The 25,024-nt window shown below is 41.0% G+C and overlaps 1 protein-coding gene across 1 annotated transcript in view; it reads left to right on the forward strand.

Annotated features, from left to right (window-relative positions):
• Positions 1–23,870, forward strand: part of gpr158b (G protein-coupled receptor 158b) — a 67,297-nt gene extending 43,427 nt beyond the window's left edge. Inside the window, exons 6-13 of the mRNA XM_072364225.1 lie at positions 1,075–1,184; positions 3,176–3,414; positions 9,068–9,206; positions 14,997–15,102; positions 18,340–18,486; positions 18,826–19,069; positions 19,598–20,154; positions 22,579–23,870. Coding sequence (XP_072220326.1) covers positions 1,075–1,184; positions 3,176–3,414; positions 9,068–9,206; positions 14,997–15,102; positions 18,340–18,486; positions 18,826–19,069; positions 19,598–20,154; positions 22,579–23,553 — 2,517 coding nt within the window. The 3' untranslated portion in view covers positions 23,554–23,870. The remainder of the gene's footprint in view (positions 1–1,074; positions 1,185–3,175; positions 3,415–9,067; positions 9,207–14,996; positions 15,103–18,339; positions 18,487–18,825; positions 19,070–19,597; positions 20,155–22,578) is intronic.
• Positions 23,871–25,024: the final 1,154 nt, after the last annotated feature.

A 25,024-nucleotide genomic window follows, 5' to 3' on the forward strand; every position in this document is an offset into this window, starting at 1 on the left:
GGAAGAGAGCCAGAATCAGAGTTTAGTCAGCCAACATCCTTATAAATACAGGTTGCCTTCCAAGGGCCCACCATTTCAAACCCATGTAGATGTGAGTGGGCTTCCCTATATCAGACAGCGGTTCATCTATTCTATGCCTTCCAATTATCCACCAAGCTAGGCTTGGAAGTTTTTCTATAATCTTGCCAAAAAAATTGACAAATAACAACCATCCCATATATCCACCCTGGATTGGCTTTAGGGGAAGAAAAAAGCTTTGTTTAAATTTACGATAACCACTTAAAGCTAAATCAGGTTTAGTCAGGAAGGGGTCATGCTCAAATGGTGTGGGGACGTGTATCAATTAAGTGTTTGATAGGCTTTTTCTGCTTCCACGGAGATGAGCACAGACATTTTTGGAGTAGAATGTTGGACTGAGTCCAAGAATGTTGGACTCAGGTCATTGCAGATTTGACATGTGGCATCCTGCTGAGCAGCACACTAATGAAATGAAATGCAGCTCTAATAGAAGTGCAAATGAAAACTCTGATCTATACAGCTTGGCATGCAAGAGCTGTCTCTACAGCCTCTGTGGTAGCCTAGTTTACAGTGGAGATCGAAATGAGGAAAAAAGCTAAAGAAAAACTTCAGATCAAGCAGAAAACGATAGGGCAATAATTTATGAACCGTCAACAGATTCAAAGCTTCATTTCAAACCTCACAGAGTAAAGATAACCAGGACCATGAAAAATACATGCAGCGTCAGTTTGGAAATAAGATAGTCACCCCAACAAGAAATAGAATGAGCTAAATCAAACTCACACTGAATGTGTCCTGGCACCTTACATATGAGCAACATACTGGATACAGCCAGTGGGAGCTGTGAAGGCGGGCGGGAGATATCAGTGAGGCCAACTCTGCCTCGAGCTCTGCTCTGCTTCTCTCATGCTGGAGACGTACCTCATTCCTTTATGGTGAACATGAGAGGAATGTAATGTGTGTGACTATTGGCTTGCAAGAAAAACAAAGACAAAGCATAATCAGTGTGTGCCAGCATGTGTTTGAACCTACGCTAACCCTGCTGCACCTCTGTAGGTGATGATCCTATACTTCAATCCCAGTGTGTTCCGATGTATCCTCCTGAGGTGGGTTCGCCTCCTTGGTTTCGCCATCGTGTACGGCACTGTGATCCTCAAGCTGTACAGGTACCGTGCCATTTTTATTTCTCTGAATTATCCCTATCAATAGTGTCAAACTGAGAGCAACGACTAAAAATATGGAAAGCCCTTCTTCCCTTTTCTTGTCTCCTATCTTCTGATCGCCTCCTTTCTTTTCCTTCTCTCCTCTTCTCAGGGGTTAACCTTTCTCAGTTTCAATAATTCAGCTCTCTCAGCCTGCATGCAGACTTGTGTGGAGTCTTGTCCATAAGCAGATTAGATTTTTACATCAGGTCTGATATTTCTTTGTCTGCCTGCACCACAGTACCTGTACCACACACACGCACTCTGGCTTCCTGCTCTGCAGCTCCGAGCAAGTGTTACCAAGATTGGAGAAAGAGGTCAAAGGCCGGCCAGAGTGTTCTTTTGGTCAAATTACCAATTTGATGTTTTTTTCCTGAGCTCAATGGATGGGAAGTGTGCCTCGGGGCCAAGCTCTTACTGCCTGGTCTCACTGAATATCAGAGATGAGATGGATTTGTCACAGTCCAGAGAGACTGCAAACGATGAGCACAGAAAACTGAGAAAGGGCAGCTTTCCTACAGCATGTCTGTTGATGCTGCTGATATTTATATATTTATAGGCTATATTTGCCAATGTACAATTACAACATCACTACTCTCTACTACTCCATGCTGCATTTTTAATTTGATTTACAAATGCTAAGTAGTCAGTATAGACGAGGCAACCCCAAATTCCCCAAATTAAAGAAATGCGCCAGATGCTTTGTAGCTTATTAGTCCATAAACAGCTGGAAACTTAGGACACCAGTTGCTGGACCTTTAGGAGATGAATGTTGCTGCATTCTTGTTAGATTCAGGTGTTTTCTTTTTTTTCATGATGCATCAAATGTTTACACCTTGAAGCTGTGCTGTTGTAATAAATGCTGTATGTGGTTTATTTAGCATTATCTTTCTGAATTATGCAAAGCCTTCGCTGAAAAGCATGTTGTCTGGATGAGAGCATATGTTGCTCTAAAACATGTAAATACCTTTCAACATTCATGGTGTCTTTTCAGATGTACAAGTTGTCAGTTCCATAGGCACTAATGCACCCCCATGCCATCAGAGATGCAGGCTATTGAACTGAGCACTGATGACAAGTAAAACAGGACCGCCCCTCTGTAGTCTGGTGGATTCGGCATCCATGATTTCCGAGAATAGTTTCTGAATCATGCTCACGTGTGGCTTTTTCCTTGCATGATAGGGCTTAACCTGCATTTGTGGGTGTTACAGTGAACTGTGTTCACAGATAATGATTTCTGGAAGAGTTCCTGAGTGACAGAATCTGATTTTTAATGCATCGCAACAGCAGGACCCGAAGATCACGGGTATCAAATATTGATTTTTGACCGTGCCCCTTGCGCACAGATGTCTCCGGATTCTCTTAATCCTTATATCATATTATTTTCTGTAGATGATGGCATGTTCAAAGTCTTTGCAACTTTACATTGAGGAACATTATTCTAAAATTGCTTTATAGTTTGTAAAAGATGCAGTTTTTTGCAGATGGCTAATATGCCCATTGTTACTTCTGTGAGACTCTGCCTCTCAGAGGTGATGTTTTTATACTCATTCGTGTTACTGACCATCAGATTATTATTTAGAATATTGTTATTTGCAACACATTTCTTTTTAGAATCACTTACTTTTCCAGCCTTTTGCTGCCCTTGTCCCAACTTTTTTGAGCCGTGTTACTGCATCAAACTCAAACTGAGCTTTTTCCATTAAATAGTCAAATGTCTCACTTTCAGTATCTAACATGTTTTCTATCTTCTATTGTGAACAAAATCTTGTTTTATGAGATTTACAAGTTACTGCATCCTGTTTTGGTGACATTTTGCAGGGTCAAAATTGTGCTTGTAGAAAGAAAGCATTTCTATGTGTATTCTGTCAAACATTTTCGTTATCATTCACCTTACAAACTGAAACATTTGCTTCAGAGTTCCCTTTTTCCCTGCCACTCATTCCCCAACCCAGGGTTTTGAAGGTGTTCTTGTCCCGCACGGCCCAGAGGACGCCATACATGACCAGCTGGCGCGTCCTGCGGCTGCTGGTGGTCATTCTGTTGGTGGTGCTGTGGTTCCTGGTGGCCTGGACCTCGGCTGTATGTCAGAACCCTGAGCTAAGTCAGGCTCTTATTGCTGCAGGCCTCACCCCAGAGGGACTGCAGTTCAGTATGTGTCTGCTGGACAGATGGGACTACATGATGGCAGTCGGTGAGTGTGTGGTTCCTGTATTTCTCTACTTGCATGTACCTGATGTGTGGAGAAGCCTTTAAAAGCTATCTGGAGAAGAAATAGTGTTGTTTGAGGAATGTGCTACTTGCCACTCAGGGGTCATTTGTTTGAATTTAAGATCCTTGGAGGAGTTTTAAGTTGATTTTAAAATGTATTTTAATAAAGCCTGGTACCACTTATGTGGCTCTGTCATTGTTAAAATTGCGGTAAAAATCTGTTTTTTAAACCAAAGTTCGAATTCTTCTTCCAACGGCTGCTTTCAGTAGCAATCACCACAGCAATTCATCTGCCATTTCCTCATCTCCTCCACCTTACCCCCCATTATGCCAACCACCTGGAAGTTCAGCACAACCTTAAAGTCTTCGACTGTGACTCTCCAGCACACATCGTTCTTTGCCGGACTTCAGTTTGTGAAAACATTGTGTAAAGTGTAAAGATACCCTGTAGAGATACTGAGGATGGGTAACTATGAACCTCTGAAGAAAAAAAATGCAACTAGGGAAAATAAAAAGGTAAAAAGATAGTAAAGTAAAAAAAACAAAACAATAAATGATTTTATATTATATATGCTGAAAAATATAGACCGACAGCCAAATCTTCAATACAACCTACAATAGAAAAGCAAAGCAACAAGCCAGAATTCAGTTTGACAATGCAATATTTAGTCTGTCACCGTCTGACACATTTACGTGTGAATCCTTCCTTACTGCTTCCAGAGGAATTAAGAGGGTAAGTAGCAGGCAGGCACTGCTAATCAAATACACTTGTTTAATTGCTCAGCATCAGTGTGAGCGCCTCTATAAAAGCAGAGGTTTTGTCAGCATTCAGGTGTGTGTTAACACGATGCCAAGGAGGAAAGAAGTCAGAAATTATCTTAGAGAAGCAATTGTTGCTGCCCATCAATCTGGGAAAGGTTATAAGGCCATTTCCAAACTATTTGGAGTCTGTCATTTTGCAGAGAGAAAGATTCTTCACAAATAGAAAACATTCAAGACAGCTGCCAGTCTTCCCAGGAGTGGACGTCCCAGAAAGTTCACCCCAAGGTCGGACTGTAAAATGCAAACTGCAAAAACCCCAAGAGCTACATCTCAGACTCTACATGTGATGTAAGACATATTTACTGAGGTCTGGTTTCTAAAGCAGAGCACTGTACATGGAATTTAATGTAAATGTTGGAAAACTCTGCTGACTGTTGATAAAATGTACAGTATTTCATAACCTTTTTGTAGGGTAAGATTGCATTTATGTAAACAAGCGAGCATTCTGCTTAAGGGTCAGTGGCTTTAAGTCCGAGGCTCCAGTGTCAAATCTTGCTTCTGTTCACTAAAAAAGGGAGGAAAAAATCCCCCAACCTTAAGGAATTGAGTTTCCTGTATCTGTTGTGGACTTGGCTCTCCTTTCTGATACTTTTTAGCTGATGATACCAAAAGCAAAAGGCTTACATACAAATTAAGAGTTCTGTCTAAGTTCTTAAACTGGATCCTCTAATTTCCAGTAAGTCTTAAGAAATATGTATCTTTGTTGAACTGTGATTAACAACTGAATTAAACAAGTGCATGCCAATGAAATCTTGGATCTGATATAAATGTTATAAATTTCTCTGCTCTAATGCGTTTCCTGTTGGAGACAAAATAGAGCTACTTCTATCAGAAAGACGTTAATTGTTCCAAAATGCACTGCTTACTTGCCAGAAGCCATTACAATTCTCTCATAGGTCTGTTCATTCAGACATATAAAATTTGTACTTTTTCTATTTATAAAAAATAAAACTGATCTATTTATGGATTTTAATTATCTGGTTCCCAGTTTTATTTATCTGTCCCCACACAAGCAGTTTGATAAATGGCCCTTCATGTTAGCAATGGGATAAACAAGATGGAGGACCCTTTTGTTCCAGTCAGTAGGACACCCACCAGCTTTAAAGCAGAATACGCCAGCTATTTACCAAAAGCATGCCTCAAGGGAGCGTTCACAACATGAGCCTTTCTATGAATGAAAATCTCTCCCACAAATAAATGGTGTAATGTAGTGAGGGACAGCACAAATCATATGAAACCGACTGCTCACTAAACCGTTTTTGAATGGTTTTTTATAGTGATTGTTGTTGCTAAACTCAACCCAGATTTCAGGTTTAAAACATGTTAATACTTAATACTAATTCTCAACACTAGTTCAAAGCAGACCTTAGGAACAGGATCTGCAGTCGCCGGCTTTAAATGATGGTGAGCGGACGATGATGTGTCCTGTTCAGAAAGTGTTCCAGTTGTGCGCCGATAGCAAACACTCTTCAACTATAGCTACAGTCATTTAGTAAGTGAACAGACAGTAGCTCTGTGGCCAGTGAGTTACCTCTGTTGTAAAACGAATCTCTTTCTTTGGCACACTTTGTTGTGGTGCACGTGGTTACCACGGTGAGCACAAATTATTTGGATATGGCTCTTCTGATTGCAACTACTGAACCTTTAGTTAAAAAAAAGAAATATGCAGGCAAATATAATCCTGGAACAGGAAAAAGCCTCTAAAGCAGTCTCTTTATGAGCTGAATGCATACCTTTCTCCTAATAGCGGACAAAAGCGACTTCAATGCTAAGAAGTCACTGTTGCCCCGCTATCCCTGAAGGCCCAGATGTCCTTGAATGTGCGTTACAGTACAGCCTCTGAAATGACAGATACTCAAAGCAGGAGGCAGTGATGTGCACGTCACTGGAGCCAGTCTGACAGCCGGGAGGGGGGGTAATCCTGTTTGGAAAGAGGAAAAGGATGGATCCCAAAGAGAGGCTTGGTCTGCCTCTGAAAACTGATAGACGGGCAGATGAAGTGAGTGAAAGTGGCAGGAAAAGAGAAGAAAGGAGCCTGTGAAGTATGAAGCTTACAGGGATGTAGCCGACGATGCAGAGAGAGTTTTCCACCAACAGAACTTGAGAGGAAGAGAAGAGGCCTGTGAGGGGGAGGAAAGCTAAGGACACTCTGGAGAAGGGACAGAGGAGCAGGATCTACAGTGTGTATGTGTGTGTCTCTGTGTGACTTCTTCTTACAAACACACAACTTTGAAAGAAAGTAAAAACGCACGAGAATCCCTTTGGCTGTGCCCTGTGCAAGTGTGTGTGTACGAGATAGGAAATGTGGGAGCCCTGCCGGTGGCTCTGACAGCCTGGGGGGGGGGGGGGGGGGGGGGGGGGGGGGGGGGCACACATGCTGATTTGCTGCACTGAAGGACAGGAAGCACCCGTCAAAGCTGCTTTGGAGGACTTAAAGATGCAGCATGTCATGCTTGTGACAAGTAGTCTAATTGATTTTCTACGTTTTTGCTTGATAACGATAACAATAAGCAATTTATATGCATCTGCAATTAATCTGCATTAGTAAGAATTGTTTTCTATTCCTGCATGCATGCAGCTCCCAATGCATCCCAAATCAGGGTTAAACACCGTGTAATTGGTTATAATTTATCAACTAGTTCTACTCATGAATACTTATGGTCTGCGATCAGGGCACAGACTTCTAAATAAAATCCTTTGCATAGTTATTGGTGCTACTTCCTGTCTGCAAACAAAAACAACTAACCTTGTGTTGATTTTATTAGATCTCTGATGTGTGAACATCATGAGGAAGTTTTATAAACAGCACATGGAAACTAAAGTTATCTTCCATTTGAAACCAAATTCTTTCATCTGCCACTTTTGCTTCATTCCAGAGAAGATATTAGAAGGACTCAGGACATAATTTTCATACCTTTAAATGCAGAAACCCCCGAGGAGATTCTCCTCTCCTCATTCTAAGATAATCACTGTTGCTAAGTTCAATGCCTTTTGCTTTTTTATCATACATCTTCCCTGGGAACTGTGTGACTCAGGTGAGATTAGATGTTGGCGGGAAGGTGTCAACACCCTGTCAGGAAAACAGCTGCCCAGTGGGGGGAAACATTGCACACAGAGTGACGGTCTTGCAAAAAAAAAGAAAGATAGTTTGAAAGAAAAAAGGAGATGTCACCAACGATTTTAGCTGCAAGTGCGAAAAAGAGATGAGCATCACCTTCTTGATCCCTGTTTGCTTTATACCACAAGTACACACTGTATAGAAATGGCAGTCAATTTTTCAGTGGATTTAAAACTGTATACTTCAAGCCGTAATAAATGCAATTTACTGTTAAATTCACATCCCACACGTAATTAAACAGTTCATCCTGCCAGTTATCAAATAACAGTGGGGAACTGTAATTTATCAGTATAAAACAGTTGTTTCTGATAAACATACACCATCCACGCCCACTCACTGATACCATGAGCGCAGTAAGTCGCTGGAATTATGATAATCCTTGTCTCGCAGTCGTACATTTAAATTGGTGTTCTTTTCCTCAAGGAGGTTTGGTAATAGAAATCTGAAATTGGGAAACTTCACCAGCCTTAAAGCAACAGAGGGACAACAAATAGGTTCACTATTATCACTACTGGCAGGGAATTGGAAAAGTGCTCATTAGATTACTCACAACTATGAAAAGTAGTGGTGTTACAGTAATTTGTCAGTTTTATTTTTTATTTTTTGCTTATCATAAACTGTAAACTGTAAACATACTTAAAACCTACAGTTATCCTACTGCCAGTTTCTTATTATTATATAAGTGAATCCAGTTATCCAGCACAAAACAGCATAAGTTATCAGTTATCCTTTGCTCGTTTCTCATCTTCTTCTTTTCTTTTTTTTTCCTGAATTGGGCACCTGATGGTTTTCACCTTTTTCTGTCCATTTGGCACTCAACAATCAACAGATTTCCCATGATCCCCCAACACTGTTGTTGTCACTCACAACCAATAGTCAAGACTAAACCAATTGACCTTGGTGACCACATGATCGTTTCGTATCACCTATTTTCATTAACCATTTCACTCAATTCAGAAAAACGTGCAGGAATTATAGGCCTGTATTTATATCATTATGAATGAGATGTGCATTATTTGGAAGATTAATTAGTATATTACACTATACAATCTTGTCCGTTCCATTTGGGAGACCCCCCCCCTTCCCCTTCTCACCATGTGGCACCTTCTCAGCAAGCAGGGACGCCTGCAGCAGTTGCAGGGGGCGACAATTGGCCAATTTCCCACACACAGTGATTTGATACATAATAGAAAACCGCTTTGAACACTTTGTAACAGTTATGTACTGACAGTATTTTACTGTCATTATGCAGTGAACATCTTTACATTGACAAAGAATAACAATATTACATTTCATTTTGGTGCAGACACTTACAGAAATGAAATCAGCACTTGGATGAACAGTATCTTGGATGAGTAGAAATGAAACATTTGCTCAAACCTGAATCAAGACCAAATCCTTGTGGCGTCTTATTCATTCTGTTTTGAGGAAAAATCAACAATGTATTAATCTTCTAATTTTACTCCTGAAAAGAAAGCAAATTAGTTTATTTCTCAAGATCTCGAACTATTACATCAACAGTTTGTGCGGACATGATACATTGATCTTTTAAAGCAAATATCAGCCACACGTGAAGCATTTCAGATGAAATAAACTTGCTCTGTGGGTAAAAAACAGCCAGCACAACCAAGAAGTGAATGACAGTGACACCTTTAAATCAGGTGAAATGTTACAGTCTGCTCTGTTTGTGTTTCAGCTGAGTTCCTGTTTCTCCTGTGGGGCGTTTACTTGTGCTACGCCGTCCGCACCGTCCCCTCGGCTTTCCACGAGCCGCGTTACATTGCTGTGGCCATCTACAATGAGCTCCTCATATCAGCCATCTTTCACATCATCAGGTGGGTGGAGAAAAAGGAATGGGAGCAGGTATGGGTTGGTATGACCAGTAACAGAAATGTGGTTAATGATCTTCATGTGTAATGATGAAGAGAGGAAAAAGGACAGGTGGATTTGAATACGATGATTAAGGAGATATGAAACAGCTAAGAAATTAGAACGATAAGGTATCTACGTCAGGCTTGACAGTAATTAAAAAATTATACAAACAAGAGCAATGGGCTCACTGACTTTGAACAGTATAACCTGTTGTTTAAACATCATAAGAATATTTGCCTGTTGGAGCAGGCGTTACAAGTACACAACATGTCAGATGAAAGGCAGAATTTACCTTCTCCCTTCATCAGGGAAATGAACAGTGTCAGCAGAGCACATGGGAAGCCAGTTAAATGAGGTGAATAAAAAAATGTCCTCCTCAGGCAGAGACACAGCAGAGACGTACTGTGACAAAGTCTAAAATAAACCCTCTCTGTCACACTACTTTTTCTCTGTTCTTGTCTGTCTGTGTCTCACAGAGGTGGAGAGCATGTATTTGAGCAAATGTCCTTTTTTAAGTTAGTTATTGTCAAGCCAGAGGTTTTAGAACATGAATAATTGGAAAAATAATCTTTACTGGATCTTAACATTGGGCAGTCCTCATTGCTGAATTTTTGTATTTATATAACATTGAGTTCTAATAGAATAATGGCGCAGTGGTTAGCCAATGGTGTGCCAATATGCTAACCAGATGGTTATCACTGCCTCAGAGCAAAGAGATTTCTTGTTAAAATTTCAGTCTCAGCATCTCTGCGTGGAGTTTGCATTGTCTTGTGTGCCTGTTGGAATATTCTCTGGATCCTCCAGCTTCCTCCCACAGTCTCATCAGAATGTGTCATAGCTAAGTTGGTAAACAACGGCAAACGTAAAAGTTTCACAGCAAAAGCTTAACACTGTTTCTGGAACTTCATTGTGACACTACCACCATGGTCGGCAAACGGAACTGTCCTTCCAAAAAACAACCTCATAAGTGGTTATTTGTGCAGGTAGAAAAAACCTATGATAACGTTCCAAGAATATGTGATAGGTCCTAAGAGCGATTGCGTCAATGCCATGGCGTCCGTTATGGAGAAAGTGGCATGGAACACGGGATGTATTTTATTCTTAAATATTATGTTTTTTAATCCTAATCAAGTAGTACTGTTGCCTTAACCCAACCATTGAGAGACAGTGCCATTGTAACATATTGTGTTGATGTGACACCAAGGACACCAAACCAAATGGCATCCATAACAGTGGCATTGCAAAAAGAATGAATTTTAGCCTCAGTCATGGTTATTTTCTAACCACAACCCAGTTTTGATTTCTAACCCTAACCCTATGTGATGTTACTGTCTAAATCTAACCAAGAATTGACACTAGTAAAATGCTGTTGTGTTACTGATTGAGCGCCCCCCCCCCATGGCAGTTTATGTTTGTTGTCTCTGTGCTGGCTCTGTGATGAATAGATGACCTTTACATAGTGTACCCTGCTTCTCGCCATTTGACAGTTGGGTGGGGCTCCAGCCACCCAACGACCCAGAATGAGATAAAGCGGGTATAGAAAATGAATAGATTCTAGAGTCCACAATTTTGTCAAACAATTAGGTTTAGTAGGAAGGGAATTGCTAGATGTGGTGAAATCACTCAATAAGTCCCAACTGCTATATAGACACCTTTATTACCTTTAAGCTCTTGGTTTTACAGCCTTTTTTCCTCTTCTAACAACTTTTTTTTTTACAGACTCACCAGGCTAATGTCTTATTTGAAGAGTAAGCTGAAAAATATGTTTTGAAAAAAAAAATTCTGACATGGATGCAGTCAAGCTTTTTTTCTGCCTTGGGCTAGTCTTTCAAATTCATCCACTCCACAGAGCTGACTTATGGACTGGAAACAGAGTTGACTACTCTGTCTGGTATCAGCCATGACCTTTTGGAAACCTCTGAAGTATGTTCGGCACGCACATGATAATGCACTGTTGAACAAAAGATGGGATTGATTTTGTAAATAGTGCTAAAAATGATTATGAGAAATCAGCTTGATATTGATACACTATTGTGCAACTCTACATTCTGGTGTTCCTCCGAGGAGTTTATCTGCAGCCACATAGTTTGTGTATGCCTGTGGTTTAATATGAGGGTTTTGATGATCTTAACTGAAAAAACATCAGTGATCACAAAATTGTGAAACTTATGATATGGATGTTTTCCAAAGACAAACGATGTATTTTCAGTCCAACTGCAGCAGACATAAAACTGAGGTTTTATGAAGTGCCTGCAGTCGCTTAGGGCAAGAAATTTCATCAGTCCCACATTTTCCAATAAAACTGTTCATGATTGAATATTCTTTCATTTATGCATCAGTCTATCGGGCTCAGTGGAACGAGAAGAAAAGATTCCATCCTCTTAATCTTTAGAGAAATCCACAAACACACTAGGTACATCTTCAGAGGTGTGACTATTATAAATTATCTTCATCCACTCGGGAATTCAGTAACACAGTGTGAGCTTTGAGTATTTCACCCTCTTAACTGACAGAGCCAATGTGCTGCTGCAGTCTACAGATAAAACCGGATTATAGATGATGAAAACATAACATTATTCTTATGGATAATGATGTGAAATCTTATTTGAAATAACAATGACATTTATGTCAAATGAGCCACATTAGTGGATCTTTAAACAATGCCCACAATTTCAAACGCAAGACATTTATTGCAGGTGTTAAGAGATATGCCTCAACACACATTACAGACGCTGCCCAAATGATGCATCAATTCTTCCGTTGGGGTGTCTGGCTTTGATTCCTTGTGGTGAACTGGTGCCAAAATGCTGCTGCTTGTAAGAACCTCCAAGGTGGCGGAGGACTGATGATTCAGGCTCGTTTTGCAGCTACAGGACCTGGACACCATGAACTCCTCTGTATACCAAAGTATTCTAGAGTCAAATGAGAGGTCATCTGTCTGACAGCTAAACACAGCAGGAACGCTTTGAAACAAAATGTGGATCAAAATCCCACCAAAACGGTGCGGCGGCTGTTGCTCAGGAGCCGTCACCTACCAATGGTAGATCGGTGGTTCAACTCCCATTAAATGTCTTAGTGTCTTTGGGCAAGACACTGAATCCCACGTTGCCGACTGTTGCGCCCATTGGTGTATTAATGTGTGTAAATGTGTAGAAGAAGGCACTATGTACCCTGGATATATAATTAGATGTGCTATATGGGTGAATGTGAATGGGCGCTATACAAGTACAGTCCATTTAACAATGTGAGAGACTGACAAAAATACAGGACACAATTATTCAAGATGTTGTTGCTGAAAGTGATTCTACGAGCTGTTGAATCGTGTTGTGGAACTAAGTTTTGTTGTAGCTTTTTGTCTAATAAATAATGACACAGTGTATTATTTCACATGTTATTGGGCATCTCAGGTTATTTTTACCTCATTTCAGGAAAAGGTGCCGTAGTGTAGGATATCTTCTCATGTTTGACAAGATGTAGTCAAATTGTTCACTGCGCTCACAATGGTCTGCAAGATAGCTTGTATAACACAAAAGTGTTTCCCTCGTAGTCATTGAAAACTTCTCAAAGCGTGGTTTGACAGCTTGTTGGTATAAATTAGAAAAGTGTAAACTAAACCTCTGTTTTCAGATTTGACTAAACAAAGCTTAATACTAACTACTAACCAACCAGCCTCTTGCGTTGATTCAGTCTCACATATTAGTCAGATTTTTTATTAAACCATGTAAATGTTCTGATTGGAGCCTCTCACTGTAAGTTCAAGCTCACAAGCCTTTTAGTGTAGCCTTACAGGAGTCTCCTCATACTGGGCCCAGCTCTGGTTCAAATATGGTCAGTGTTGATCTGTTTTTTTAAGCAGTAATCAGATCTCAAGGGTCTATGTCTGTACTCATAGAATATGGGTTACTGTCCATAAACAGTGTTTATTACACTGGTGCAACTGACCAGTCAGAGCAGAGTGGGCCTCCTGAGATGGCTACAACAAAGCACTGCAGACAGCGGAAATGAAAGAAAATAGGTTCTTTGAACATCAATGGATGTGAATGCCTTCTATTAGACCCCTGAATCACATAAAACTGTTAATGAGAATGATATTAGCTCTGCCAGTAAATCATTTGAAGAGGAAATGGGGACCTCATTCTTCATCTTAAGTATCTCTAGTAATCATTCTCACAGAGAATTCAGAGAGACAAATCATTCTGACCACAAACATAAGCCTGACCGAACCAAGCTTTACAAAACACACCATGAAGTCTATTTGTAGATGTATTTAGTGTTTTCGGGTCTGTTGAAGTATTGTAATTAAGATTGTGTCATGCGGCACTTTAAACTATCACTCTCTGGAACAGTCCAACTTGAGAACATGCATTGATTCAGGTGGAGCCTGAATGACTGGAAGGGCCAGCAGAACATCTGGCATACAGGAAATCTTTGCAGATGTCTTCTGGAAAATCACTCACATTTGACATTCCACCAGTTGCACAGAACAGTTAGATCTGTACGGGGGAACACGACAGAAACAAAGCTGTTGGCAAAGCTGTTGGCATCTCTACATAATACAACTATGCCGATGACACTCAGATCTACGTGTCACTGTGGGCAGGAGAACATGGACCTGTTGATACACTGTGTCACTGCATCGAACAGATCTCCAGTTAAATTCATGCAAAACTGAAATTATTGTCTGTGGCCCACAGAAACAAAGAGAAAGTGGTATCAGTCACCTTGAGACTCTCTGTCTTAAACCTAATAATCAAGTTAGAAATCTAGGGGTAATATTGGACTCAGATCTGAACTTTAACAGCCACATTAAATCAATAACATCAGCAGCTTTTTACAATCTTAAAAAACATTGCCAGAATTAAAGGAATAGTGTCCAAACCAGACTTAGAAAGACTAATCCATGCGTTTGTCTCCAGCAGGTTAGACTACTGTAACGGCCTGCTCACTGGGCTCTCTAAACGGGCTGTAAGACAGCTGCAGTACATCCAGAATGCTGCTGTCCGAGTCCTGACTAGAACCAGGAAATACAGCCATATTAGTCCAGTGCTCGGGTCTCTGCACTGGCTTTCTGTCACTCAGAGAATAGACTTTAGTCTTCCAGAAGATGTGAGACAGGCCTCAACTCTGACAATGTTTAAATCCAGGCTGAAAACAGTTCTATTTATCTGTGCAATAAGACAACTGAAAGTATTTTATCTGCGCTCTTTGCCTTTAATTTCATTAATCAATTTTTGATCATTTTTATGTTTTATGGAATGATTTTCTTTGCCTTCTTGTGATTTTATGTAGCTGTACAGCACTTTGAATTGCCTTGTGTACGAATTGTGCTCTGCAAATAAACTTCCCTTGTCTGCTTACATAACCAAGAGGTTCCATCAGAATTAGATAAGACAGTCAAGCTGATTAATGAACTAAAATTTAAAAAGGCGTGTTAAAGGCATGACTTTGTCAGAATTTAAGACCTTGTGAATGCCACACAGTCACTGTACTATAGTGTTTTTCTTGCAGCAAGTAAAATATGTTTAAGGCCACTTGCTGTTGTAGGTTCACTTTTTGTGGCTGCATCTAAGCCTTCACTGCTTTAAACTGGTTCTGTTATAGAGATTTTTTTCTCAAGCCAAGAAATTTCACGGAAGGCTATTTTCAGTATCTATAATTGTTTAAGGCTGAGCACATGTAATAGATTTTTATCCTTTCTCTCAGTTCAGACATTTGATAATTAGATGAAAAACACTCTTAACATCCTCCTGCAGGTTCTCTCTGGTGCCAGGACTGCACCCCGACTGGATGCTCATGTTGTTCTTTGCGCACACTCATCTGACTGTGACTGTAACTCTGGGCCTGCTGCTAATTCCCAAGGTAAAGTGACAGTTTCATCTGCAACGGTTACACTTAAAACTGAAACCAAACACATTGCATCGTAGATAGATGCCAAACCTTTATTCTAGTCGGAAACTCTCAGAGGCATGCAGTGAGGAAAACAGAACACAGAGGTGAGAGACAACAAAGCAAATACCAAGACATGTCTAAGTCGCCATGTGTATCACAGGAATCATGTGTGCAAAGGCAGAGGAAATGAAGACACAGGTAGCACAATACAGACTTTAATGCTCCTCACTAGTTAGTTTTCTCATTTTGTTAACATGAATTGGGCAACTCATCTGACCTAAGCTTTTACAGTACTATGTAAAAGAGTTGAGCTGAACCTCATTCCTTAAATTCTGCCAGAAAAACAGGATATAGTTGCGGAGGACTATGGGAAACACAGAATATAAGGCAAAAAGTTTGTACAAATCTAATGAGCTTAAAAGTCAAAATTTGCTGTGAGCGCCTTCATTCTTCAACACAGATTAAACCTTCTCAAGCTTTCTTGTCATTTCTTTAAGTAGTCTTCAGAAATAGTTCTCCAGGCTTCTTGAAGGACATCCCAAAGCTCTTCTTTGGATGTCGGCTGCCTTTTGTTCCGTTCTGTCCAGATGATCCCACACTGCTTTAATAATAAAGTTGAGGTCTGGGCTCTGGGGAGGAATCATCCCTCCATAAGACCTGTTGCCACAAATTTTCAGTCCACTTCTTGTGTCATTTGGCATACCTCAGCCTTTTCTCCCTGTTTCCCATCCCCTTCCATAGAGACCATTGCTGATGAGGCTTTGTCCAGGTGTATCTCCCAGGTCCTGACAGTGCGCTCAGTACAGCCCTAGAGCTCACACCAAACTTATTAAAAAATGAATACTTGACTTGACATCTCCTTGTCTGCAGATTGATCATAGACTGATCTGTCTTATCCCTCTTAAGCACAATCTTGTTATGGGTGAAATGTTGACCGGCCCAACTTATTAAAACAGGCACTGCAGGAACAGGAGGGACTGTGAGCCAGCAGAGCTGCCGCTTATGTTTATATAACATTATTGGACTCACTCAAGACCGAGAACGGTCGTGGATTTATTTTTACTTTATGCACTGTTATCTCGTGACAACGTTATTGTTATTATTTCATTATCTCGAGATAACAAAGATCATTTTCTCGTGATAACAAATTATCTCTTATTGAGACAAATTTAAGGCCATAGACTGTCACGCTCAACACGTGAGACTCGAGAGCCCTGCGTTACCTGGGATTTTGGAGACGGAAGATGCTGTGCTACAGACTCCCCCGCAAGAGTTGCCACCATCACTTAGCAGCGTGTCAAAGCCTTTACTTTCATGCAAAATAATTGCATGCCGTGTGGTCAAATGTTTCAGCATGTTGGAGGTATTTCCCCCCTGTGATGTGATCAGAGCTCTGCACATGTTGCAACTGGCCATAGTGTTGTCTTTTTTGTGTGAAATATAACCAAACTTTGAGCGCTTCTGCCTCGACGCCATGTTGGAAACATTCTGAGCCAAAATATGAAGCATGCACATGATGTCAGCGCACAAATGCGTCAGACGTTAGCAGAACCAATAAACGGGATCATTAGACAGGCGGATTAACGATTCCACGGAATCGAACTACTGGGAGGCGGTTCTTCTCGATTCCCATCCCTACTTGAGATCCCCAAATCCATGCTCTCAAGCCCAGAAAAATATGACATTCCCTTTTACAAATGTAATAAGTTGGATGCAGTTATAGGGCAGGATGACTCATCAACATTGAGAAATCGTTGTCAAAAGTCCATTTCACTCTCTACAACGTAACCATTGTTATTTTTGTGGGTCAGATAGGCCTGTAGAGCACAAGGCATAAGAACAGTATGTTTTATGTTATCCAGCAGAGCACACTGAACCCAAACGTGCATGTGCACAGAGAAAGGAAGATACACATACTTATATATACTTAATATGGTAGCAAAGACAAAAAAGGGCATGAACTGAGTGCAAAATAGATTCAACGCTGTCTAAATTTGCTTGTTTTTAAGTGCAAATTGATTTTTCTTATAGATACATATTGTACATACAAAATTTTTAAAATTTGTTGTGCTCAAAAAGTGGGACAGCCTGCCCCAAATTTAATGTTACTATGTGGTAAATGCTGCTTTTTTTAATGAGGTTGCTCCGCATTAAGGAGAGTTCCACAGAGGCCTCTGTTGCTCTGTAATTGTATATGCAAGTATATACTTTATTAATCATCTTAAGTTCATTTTACATTAGCAGCCTCATTCACTATCATTCCAATAAACTCAATCAGACTGTAAGTAGTTATTGTACTTTAGCTAATTTCTCCCACTGGTGTCTTTAAGGCATTCTCATGCTGGGTGAGAAATGCAATATATCATCAGCGCTCTCTGTTCTTTCATTCTTTCTTAATTAGGCACCTCAGAAGTGTAACTCAGTGGAGTATACTGGAATAATTAAACACAACGGGAGGACGTTTTAATTCTTACAGCATCTGTTCCTCACACAGGCTAAATATTCGGTCTCTCTCTGTCCCCAGATGTGTTATTTAAACAAGTTAAATCAAGTTAAGGTAAAATCAAAACTCTTAATTATGTTATAGTAATAATCCAGACTTATTTCACCTGTTGTACTTTGGAATTCAAATGAGGAAATTAAAGCCTGCAAACAGTGAACTGCAAACATTTGAATTAGTTTTAAATAGTGTGCATAGTTGCATGGAATGAAAATAATGAATAACTGCAGGAGACTTGAGAATGAAATGGATTTAAAACTGCAGCCACAGAAATCATCATTATCAGAAAGTTGTTTTCTTAAACTTGTTTCAGTTTGGAAAACTTTGGCTTGCTGCTGTTGGATTTGACCTACAGCCGTCCAACAGATGGACATTGACGTGACTGAAAAAAAATACTTCTGGTGAAATGGGAGTAAACATAATGGAGTGGAGATTATTGACTGCAACAGTCAATAGAATATTAAATGAATCATAAATCTGACTTTCAGTCCGTGTTTTTTGCATAAAAAAAGCCATTAATTGAAGCTTAAAAATTCTAACATTCTATTTTCATCAATAGCTGTTTTGCTGCAAGGAAACTCAGATTAGGTCAATATATTCACTCAATAGCGTATACAAAACAATAAAGAAAAATCAACTGCTTTACTCCCCACTTCTCTGTAGGCTCAGTGATATCATCCTTTAACCTTTCTTTCCATCTGTTGTAGTTCCTGTCCAAGGGCACTCAGGCCAGGGATGATATTGCCACTGAGGCCTATGAGGAGGAGCTAGACATGGGAAGATCTGGTTCTTACCTCAACAACAGCATCACCTCAGCTTGGAGTGAGCACAGCCTGGACCCTGAAGATATACGAGTATGGCAACATTTAGAGTCATGGCCACAAAATATATTTGTACTTTCTAATGCTGTTATATCCAAGCTACAATAGGAGCCGTGACAGAGGAAACAGATTGCTATAAACCACCATCTATCGTGTGATGTGAGCTTCTGTTATTGGGACAGAAAAATAACTTGTGACTGTTTCAAAGAGAAATGGAATTGTCTCTCAGAATATTCACTCCTGCTGATGTAGAGAAATACAGAGGCTCGATAGTTAAATCAGTTTCGACCTACCCAAACAAGTACATAATATGTTACTTCAACTTGAAAATGAACAAAATATAATTTCACATGAATTATTTTCCTCATATAGGATGAGTTGAAAAAGCTGTATGCCCAGTTGGAAGTCTACAAACGAAAGAAGATGCTCGCCAACAACCCTCACCTTCAGAAGAAGCGCAACTCAAAGAAAGGTCTGGGTCGCACCCTGATGAGGCGGATAACAGAGATCCCAGAGACCATGCACATACACCGCCAGTGCAGCCGTGACGACGGCAGCGAACACGGCAGCAACCGCAGCACCCTGAGGAGGAACCCGTTTGAGCCGACTCATCACGGTAAGAGCTGAGCTCGACCTGGGATCGGATCAGGGTGATTCTGCAGCAGCAGTATGGAAAGTACTCTCTTTCACCAAATAGGACTACATGAGGATTTTCTGTTTGAGCCTGCAACTTGAATGTTTAAACTCCACATCATGATAAGATATTTTGAAATTACAGCCCAGTCTCAGCAGAAAACGCTGTTGTTCATTCTCCTCTGTTGTAGATACGTACAGATACATAGCCTATGGCTTTCGACTGCATTCTCTCACACCCTGCCTCACATCTCCAGCAGAAAGCCTCCCGCTGTGATGTGCTTGTCTGAACAGCATGTGCAGAGAAAATTCGACCAAATTTTTAGCACTTCTTCCTGGAAATCTCCAGTGTTCATGAGTGAAAATGGTTTCACAGACCAATATAAAGATGCTGTCAGGCTTTTTTCCCCTCTAGAAATGAATCAATAATAATAATAAAACAATCTTATCTTGAAATATGAAGAAAACCTGCTCTGCTTTCACACTAGTCTGTTGATAAATCTCTCCTCAGGAAAATCTCGAGACGACTCCCTAAGGAACAAAGTCATGGGCTTGACGAAGTCACTCAGCTATGACCACGTTTGCGACCAGGATGCCGAAAGTGGAAGCCAGACGGGCTCAGTTACAGGAGACAAGATGACTCCCGTCGAAAATGGTGGAGAGGGATCTCTTCTGGGCTCTCTCATTGGCCGCAGACATGCCAAGAAGCAGCTTGAACCAGCTGGAACTCCACCGAAGCTGGAATCAGCTGAGTCCACCGAGTCTGTTCCTCTCTTCTGGAAATCAGCCAGCGCTCACAACCTAACACATGAGAAGAAACCCGTGCACCTGCGGACCTCCATCATGCAGAAGTCCCTGAGTGTGATTGCAAGTGCCAAAGAGAAGATGCCAGGACTCACCAACAAGACTCAAAGCGTGGAGGACGCCAGTAAGAAGGGCCAGAAGGGACAGGATGGGATAATGCTGTCAGAGGTGGATGAGACACCTGAACATTTCCCCAAGATGATCATCAGCCAGTCTGTGGAGTACTCCAAAACCCCCATGAAGATGGGCATAATGAAACAACAGGTACTTGTGTACAGAATGACAGTGTTTGACTGATGCATTAAGCAGATTAGCTTGATTAACAGAGAAGAAATCAGCAGTCATTTTCATAAATGGATTAATTGATTACTCAGCAGAAAAGTCCTTTTTTTTGGAGTTACATAAAAATACAACATTAAAGTAAATAAATTAATTCTGATTCTGAAAGCTTAAAGTTTATAGAATTAACTATAGAATTAATTCGATATCAAAGACATTTGCGTTCTATAGTGGAGATAAGACAATGTTGGAAAGAGAGCTGGGGAATGACATGCAGCACTATGAACTCATAGAATCTGTATTTCTAAATTCTTAGAATTTGATCTAGATGCATCTGTGGCGCTATTAGGGATCATTACCATTACACCTGTCTAAAGCAAATAAGACTGTTATCACCTTTTCTACTTTGTTAGGGCAGCTAATTTTGCTCAAAGTAATTCTTTGGCACCCTCATCCTCATTCACTCTGGGTTAAAACATTTTTAGCCAAGATTAGAAAAAAGGGTCTATGGAAATATTCAGTGTAATGTGATTAATGAATATATACAGCTTTAATGGTTGTATTATATGAGCACGGTCAGGTTCCTTTTGAGCTCTATTTCTACCCCCACTTGAGACAAATAGACACATATATCCTGCACATGTGGGAGGATAAGCAGACAGTCATCCTTATACCACCTTCTTTTTTTTTTTACCCTTTCTCTGTCCAGCATCATGGCAAGCAGAGTAGTAATCTGAATAATCGTGCTGTGCCAAAAACATTTGCTTTGCCAAGGGAGGCTTTATGAATATATAGCTCCCCTTGATGCCCAAGTACTGCTTATTTATTTTTGTTAAAATGCTTCATACATATTAATGCCAACTCTGGTGGAGGGGACAAGGGAAAGAGGGAGGGCAAAAAAAAGAAAGAAAGGGAAACGAGACAGAGATACAAAGAAATGATGAGAAGATGATGAGAAAAACAAGACAAAACTGGACAACTAGCTGCTATATCTGTAGAAGGGCTAAACCGAACATCCTATGGGGAAACCAGGTGAATAATCACCTGCAGTAATACAAACTGTGGGGGAAAAAACACAATCAGCAACAGCACCAGCAGCAAGTACATGGACGACACAGCAACTGTATAATAAGCATGTGACTGAGTGAATGTGTGCGTTTGTGTGTGTGCATGAACATGCAAATATATGGTAGAGGTCTTACATGAATTGTGCTGAATCATGGTTTAGAGGGCCAGCGCTGCCAGTGACTAGCTGCAATAGGCACCCCCATTCCCTGGGACCCACTATCGGGCAGTAGGGCTCAATGTCCACCAGGTCTGGGGCCTGCAGCGATAGCATCCAGGGAACCACTGCACACACAGGAAAGCCCCCAACAAAATCAAAAATTGTTTGGAAAGATCAAAGTTTTTCTAAGATGTGAGCTCACATCCAGTTTGGCCAGATCATGACCAATTTCTATTGGCTGTGAGGAGTAAATGCTGTCAGAATGAATTTCGATGAGGATAGATAATGTTAATATGCACAAGCTTTATTGCCAAACAGGCATTTGTAATAAAGAATTTGTGTCAGCTTGTCTCCAAAGAGAAGCAACATTGTTTGAGAAATGGAGTCCCAGATAGGAGTGGTGACCGATGAGGAAAACCAGATGAGGAGAAAATGGGAAGGAATAAGAAAGGGTCATTAAATGAGAGCATTGATGCAGAGATTGAGGACAGAATTATTTCATCAATTTGGAAAAGCAGAATTGACACACAGAATACACCTGCAGACCAATTTGTGGCACTGCAGAGCTCTGAAATGATCCAGGTGGCCTCTTATTAACGCAGAGGAGTCAGGCGGCCTGTCATTGGACCATTAGCTGTTTACTGCACAACTTCAGTGTCCACGCAAGTCTTTTGTACAGATTGTTGCAGTTGGAATGACTGTGTTTTGTTTGATGCAAAGCATCCTATGTAATGTTGGCCACAGCAGGCACGTCAACCCCAGCAACAATCAAAACAAAAATTACACTATTGAGGCAACTCACTTATAAAGCCTTCTGGTAATCCACTGATTGACATTTTCCTGATTAAAAAATGTTTTTTTATTGACATTGACACATGGAAGAGCTACAGGGAGGGTAAACAATTCTAATACAGCTCCCATGCTCCCTATAAAGTAATGGGTGAACTGTTTATCGAAACACCTTTTGATACCTTTATTGCACAACAAGCCAAAATTATGGCTTTATATTTTTTCCTGCTTTTTTTATTCTTTTATGAAATATTATGGATTGATGAATGAATCAGTTAAACATTGAAACATTGAAAAATAAAACATTGCTTCTGAAAAAACATTGAAAAATAAAAAGTGCTTTGCCTTCCTTATAGTTAGCTGATTAACAGATTGATCTGCTATTTATGTAACAGGTGAGTGGGAGCCAGCCGTCCATTTGCTCTGAGACTGGGAGGAACCTTTATGACGTGTCTGAGGTTTGTCCCTGGGAGCTGGAAGAAGCTCAGACTCCCTCCGAGACGAAGAGCCAGAAGCATGTGTCCATTGCTCCTGGAGAAACCGTCACGGGCCGGAGAGGCAGCAGCAGCTCGGGAACCACCAAAGTCAGTCGGTCCCAGCAGAGGCAGAAAACCGGACAGTCTCCCTCCAACAAACGCCGCTCCAAAGATAAAGGAGGAGAAAGGGAAGAAGGGAGGGAAACGAGGAAATCCCGGCCCCCCAGGTCACCTCTCCCACTCAAGCCAGATGTGTGCCCCTGGGAGTTTGATGAGCAGCCCATGCAGGGAGGAGATTCAGATTCCATCTCTCCTGACCGAATCCGTAGGAAGAAAAGTGTCACACCCACTGATGGGAAACCAAAAGGGCTCCACTCAGACCACTCCAGGTCCACAGGGAGCCTCCTCCAGCCTCCGTCTCTGATGGTGGAAATCTGCCCATGGGATTACAGCAGCCCACCCTCACCTAAGCAGGAGAAGACCTGCAACAGTCCCTCCACACACAAGAAGAAACGGAAAGGCTCCTCGTCATCCAACCACAGGTCCGAGAAGGAGAAAGGGAGGGAGAAGAGCAGAGAGAGACGGAGCTCGTCCAGCAAGCCGCCTTCAGAGAGGAGACGGGTTAGCCAGTCGTCTGAGTGTGGCGGGCTGGTTTCAGAGCGGCGGAGAAGCTCAACGAGAGACGCAGAGGTGACAGAGATTAGGAGGTTGGAGGTTTCCTCCCGGGAGACCGAGCACTCGCACAGCAGCTCGGCTCAGACTAAAAAATCACCTGAGAAGAAGAAAGAGAGCTCTTTGCGCACTAGTTACAAGCCTGCAGCCGTCAGCAGCGCAAAAATGGTTGATGTCTGCCCCTGGGACTTTCCAGAGCAAGGCTCAGGCGAGAAGGCATGATAACTGATGTGTTGATTTTATCTTTTTGTACTCACAGACTGAGAGCTCAGAGAACAAAGCAAAGATATGGTATTGTATTTAATAAGAGAGCTTCTCTGGGTCACCTTTGTGAACAGGATATTGAAGGAAAGAACCATTTATTCCGCTGTCCAAACATGATGACCTGCACAACACCAAACATCTCATTCTTACATTGCTGTGAATGCAACCTTGTGGTCACTTTCAAAGACGTTTTCTTTTGTCTGCACTTTTGCTTGCACATTTGTCAGAATTGCTTAATTTGTATGTTTTATCACATTTACTACAACTAAGGACATTTGTAACAGAGCAGACAATCATTCATCCCAAAACCCAGCGAGTTCTTGACCTGAGCTCAACGAATAGAGTATATTTTCTGTTTTACTGCTGATTCTACAACTCCAATTCCAAAAAGGAACTGGGCACTGTATAAAATGCGAATAACAACAGAATGCAGTGATGTGCAAATTTAAATAACAATATTTTATTCACAATAGAACATCTCAAATGAGGAAAATTAGACGTTTCATGAAACATTCTTGCTCATCTTGATATTGATGGAAGCAGAAAATGTCACAGAAGTTGGGAGCGGGTGATGTTGACCACTGTGACGCATCTTCTCTTCTTTTAATAACAGTTTCTAAACATCCAGGAACTGAAGAGACCATTTACTGGACCTTTGGCAAACAAAAGTTGGCCCATTCTTGTCTCAAATAAGATTCTAGCTGCTCAAGATGTTATAGGTGCAGTATATTGTTTAGCAATGTCTTGCTGAAATGTTCAAGGCCTTCCCTGAAAAAGATTCTAGTTCTAAAGGCACAAATGCACCTCCATACCATCAGATATGCAGAATTTTGATCTGAATATCTGAGGCGTCCAGTCATGATTTGTAGACGCTGCTTTTTGCGGATTGCCTCAGAGAGACTCTACCTCTCTAAGCTGCTCTCTAAGCTGCCAATCATGTGACCGAACTGTTGACAATTGACCTAATTAATTGCAACATGCTCCTCCAGCTGTTTGCTTTTTTGCACCACCTACTTTTCAGCTTGTTGTTGCTCCTGTCCCAACTTTTCCGAGACGTGTTGCTGCCATCAAATTAAAGATGAGCTAATATTTTTCATAATAAGAAAATGTCTCACTTCGAACATGTTCTACTGTGAATAAAATGCATGTTTACAAGAGTTGAAAATCATCTTCTTTTTCTTTACATTTAACACGGCATCCCAACTTTTTGGGAATTGGGGTTATACGTGAAGCTGCAAGTCAGTTTCAACTTGGAGTACGAGTTGCTGAAAACAAATGATGAAATGAAGGCCTTGGGAAAAGAGGTGATACAGTACGAGCTTTGAGAAGCAGGACCAACGCCCCAGACACAGCCTTACCTTTAGGCCAAATGAGTTATTCATGGCATGAAAATATCTGTCTGTTTAGAGAAACATGGGAAAAACAAAGG

The sequence above is a fragment of the Leuresthes tenuis genome, unplaced genomic scaffold (assembly GCF_036924035.1).
Source record: "Leuresthes tenuis unplaced genomic scaffold, fLeuTen1.0.hap1 SCAF_14, whole genome shotgun sequence".
In the NCBI taxonomy this organism is placed as follows: domain Eukaryota; kingdom Metazoa; phylum Chordata; class Actinopteri; order Atheriniformes; family Atherinopsidae; genus Leuresthes; species Leuresthes tenuis.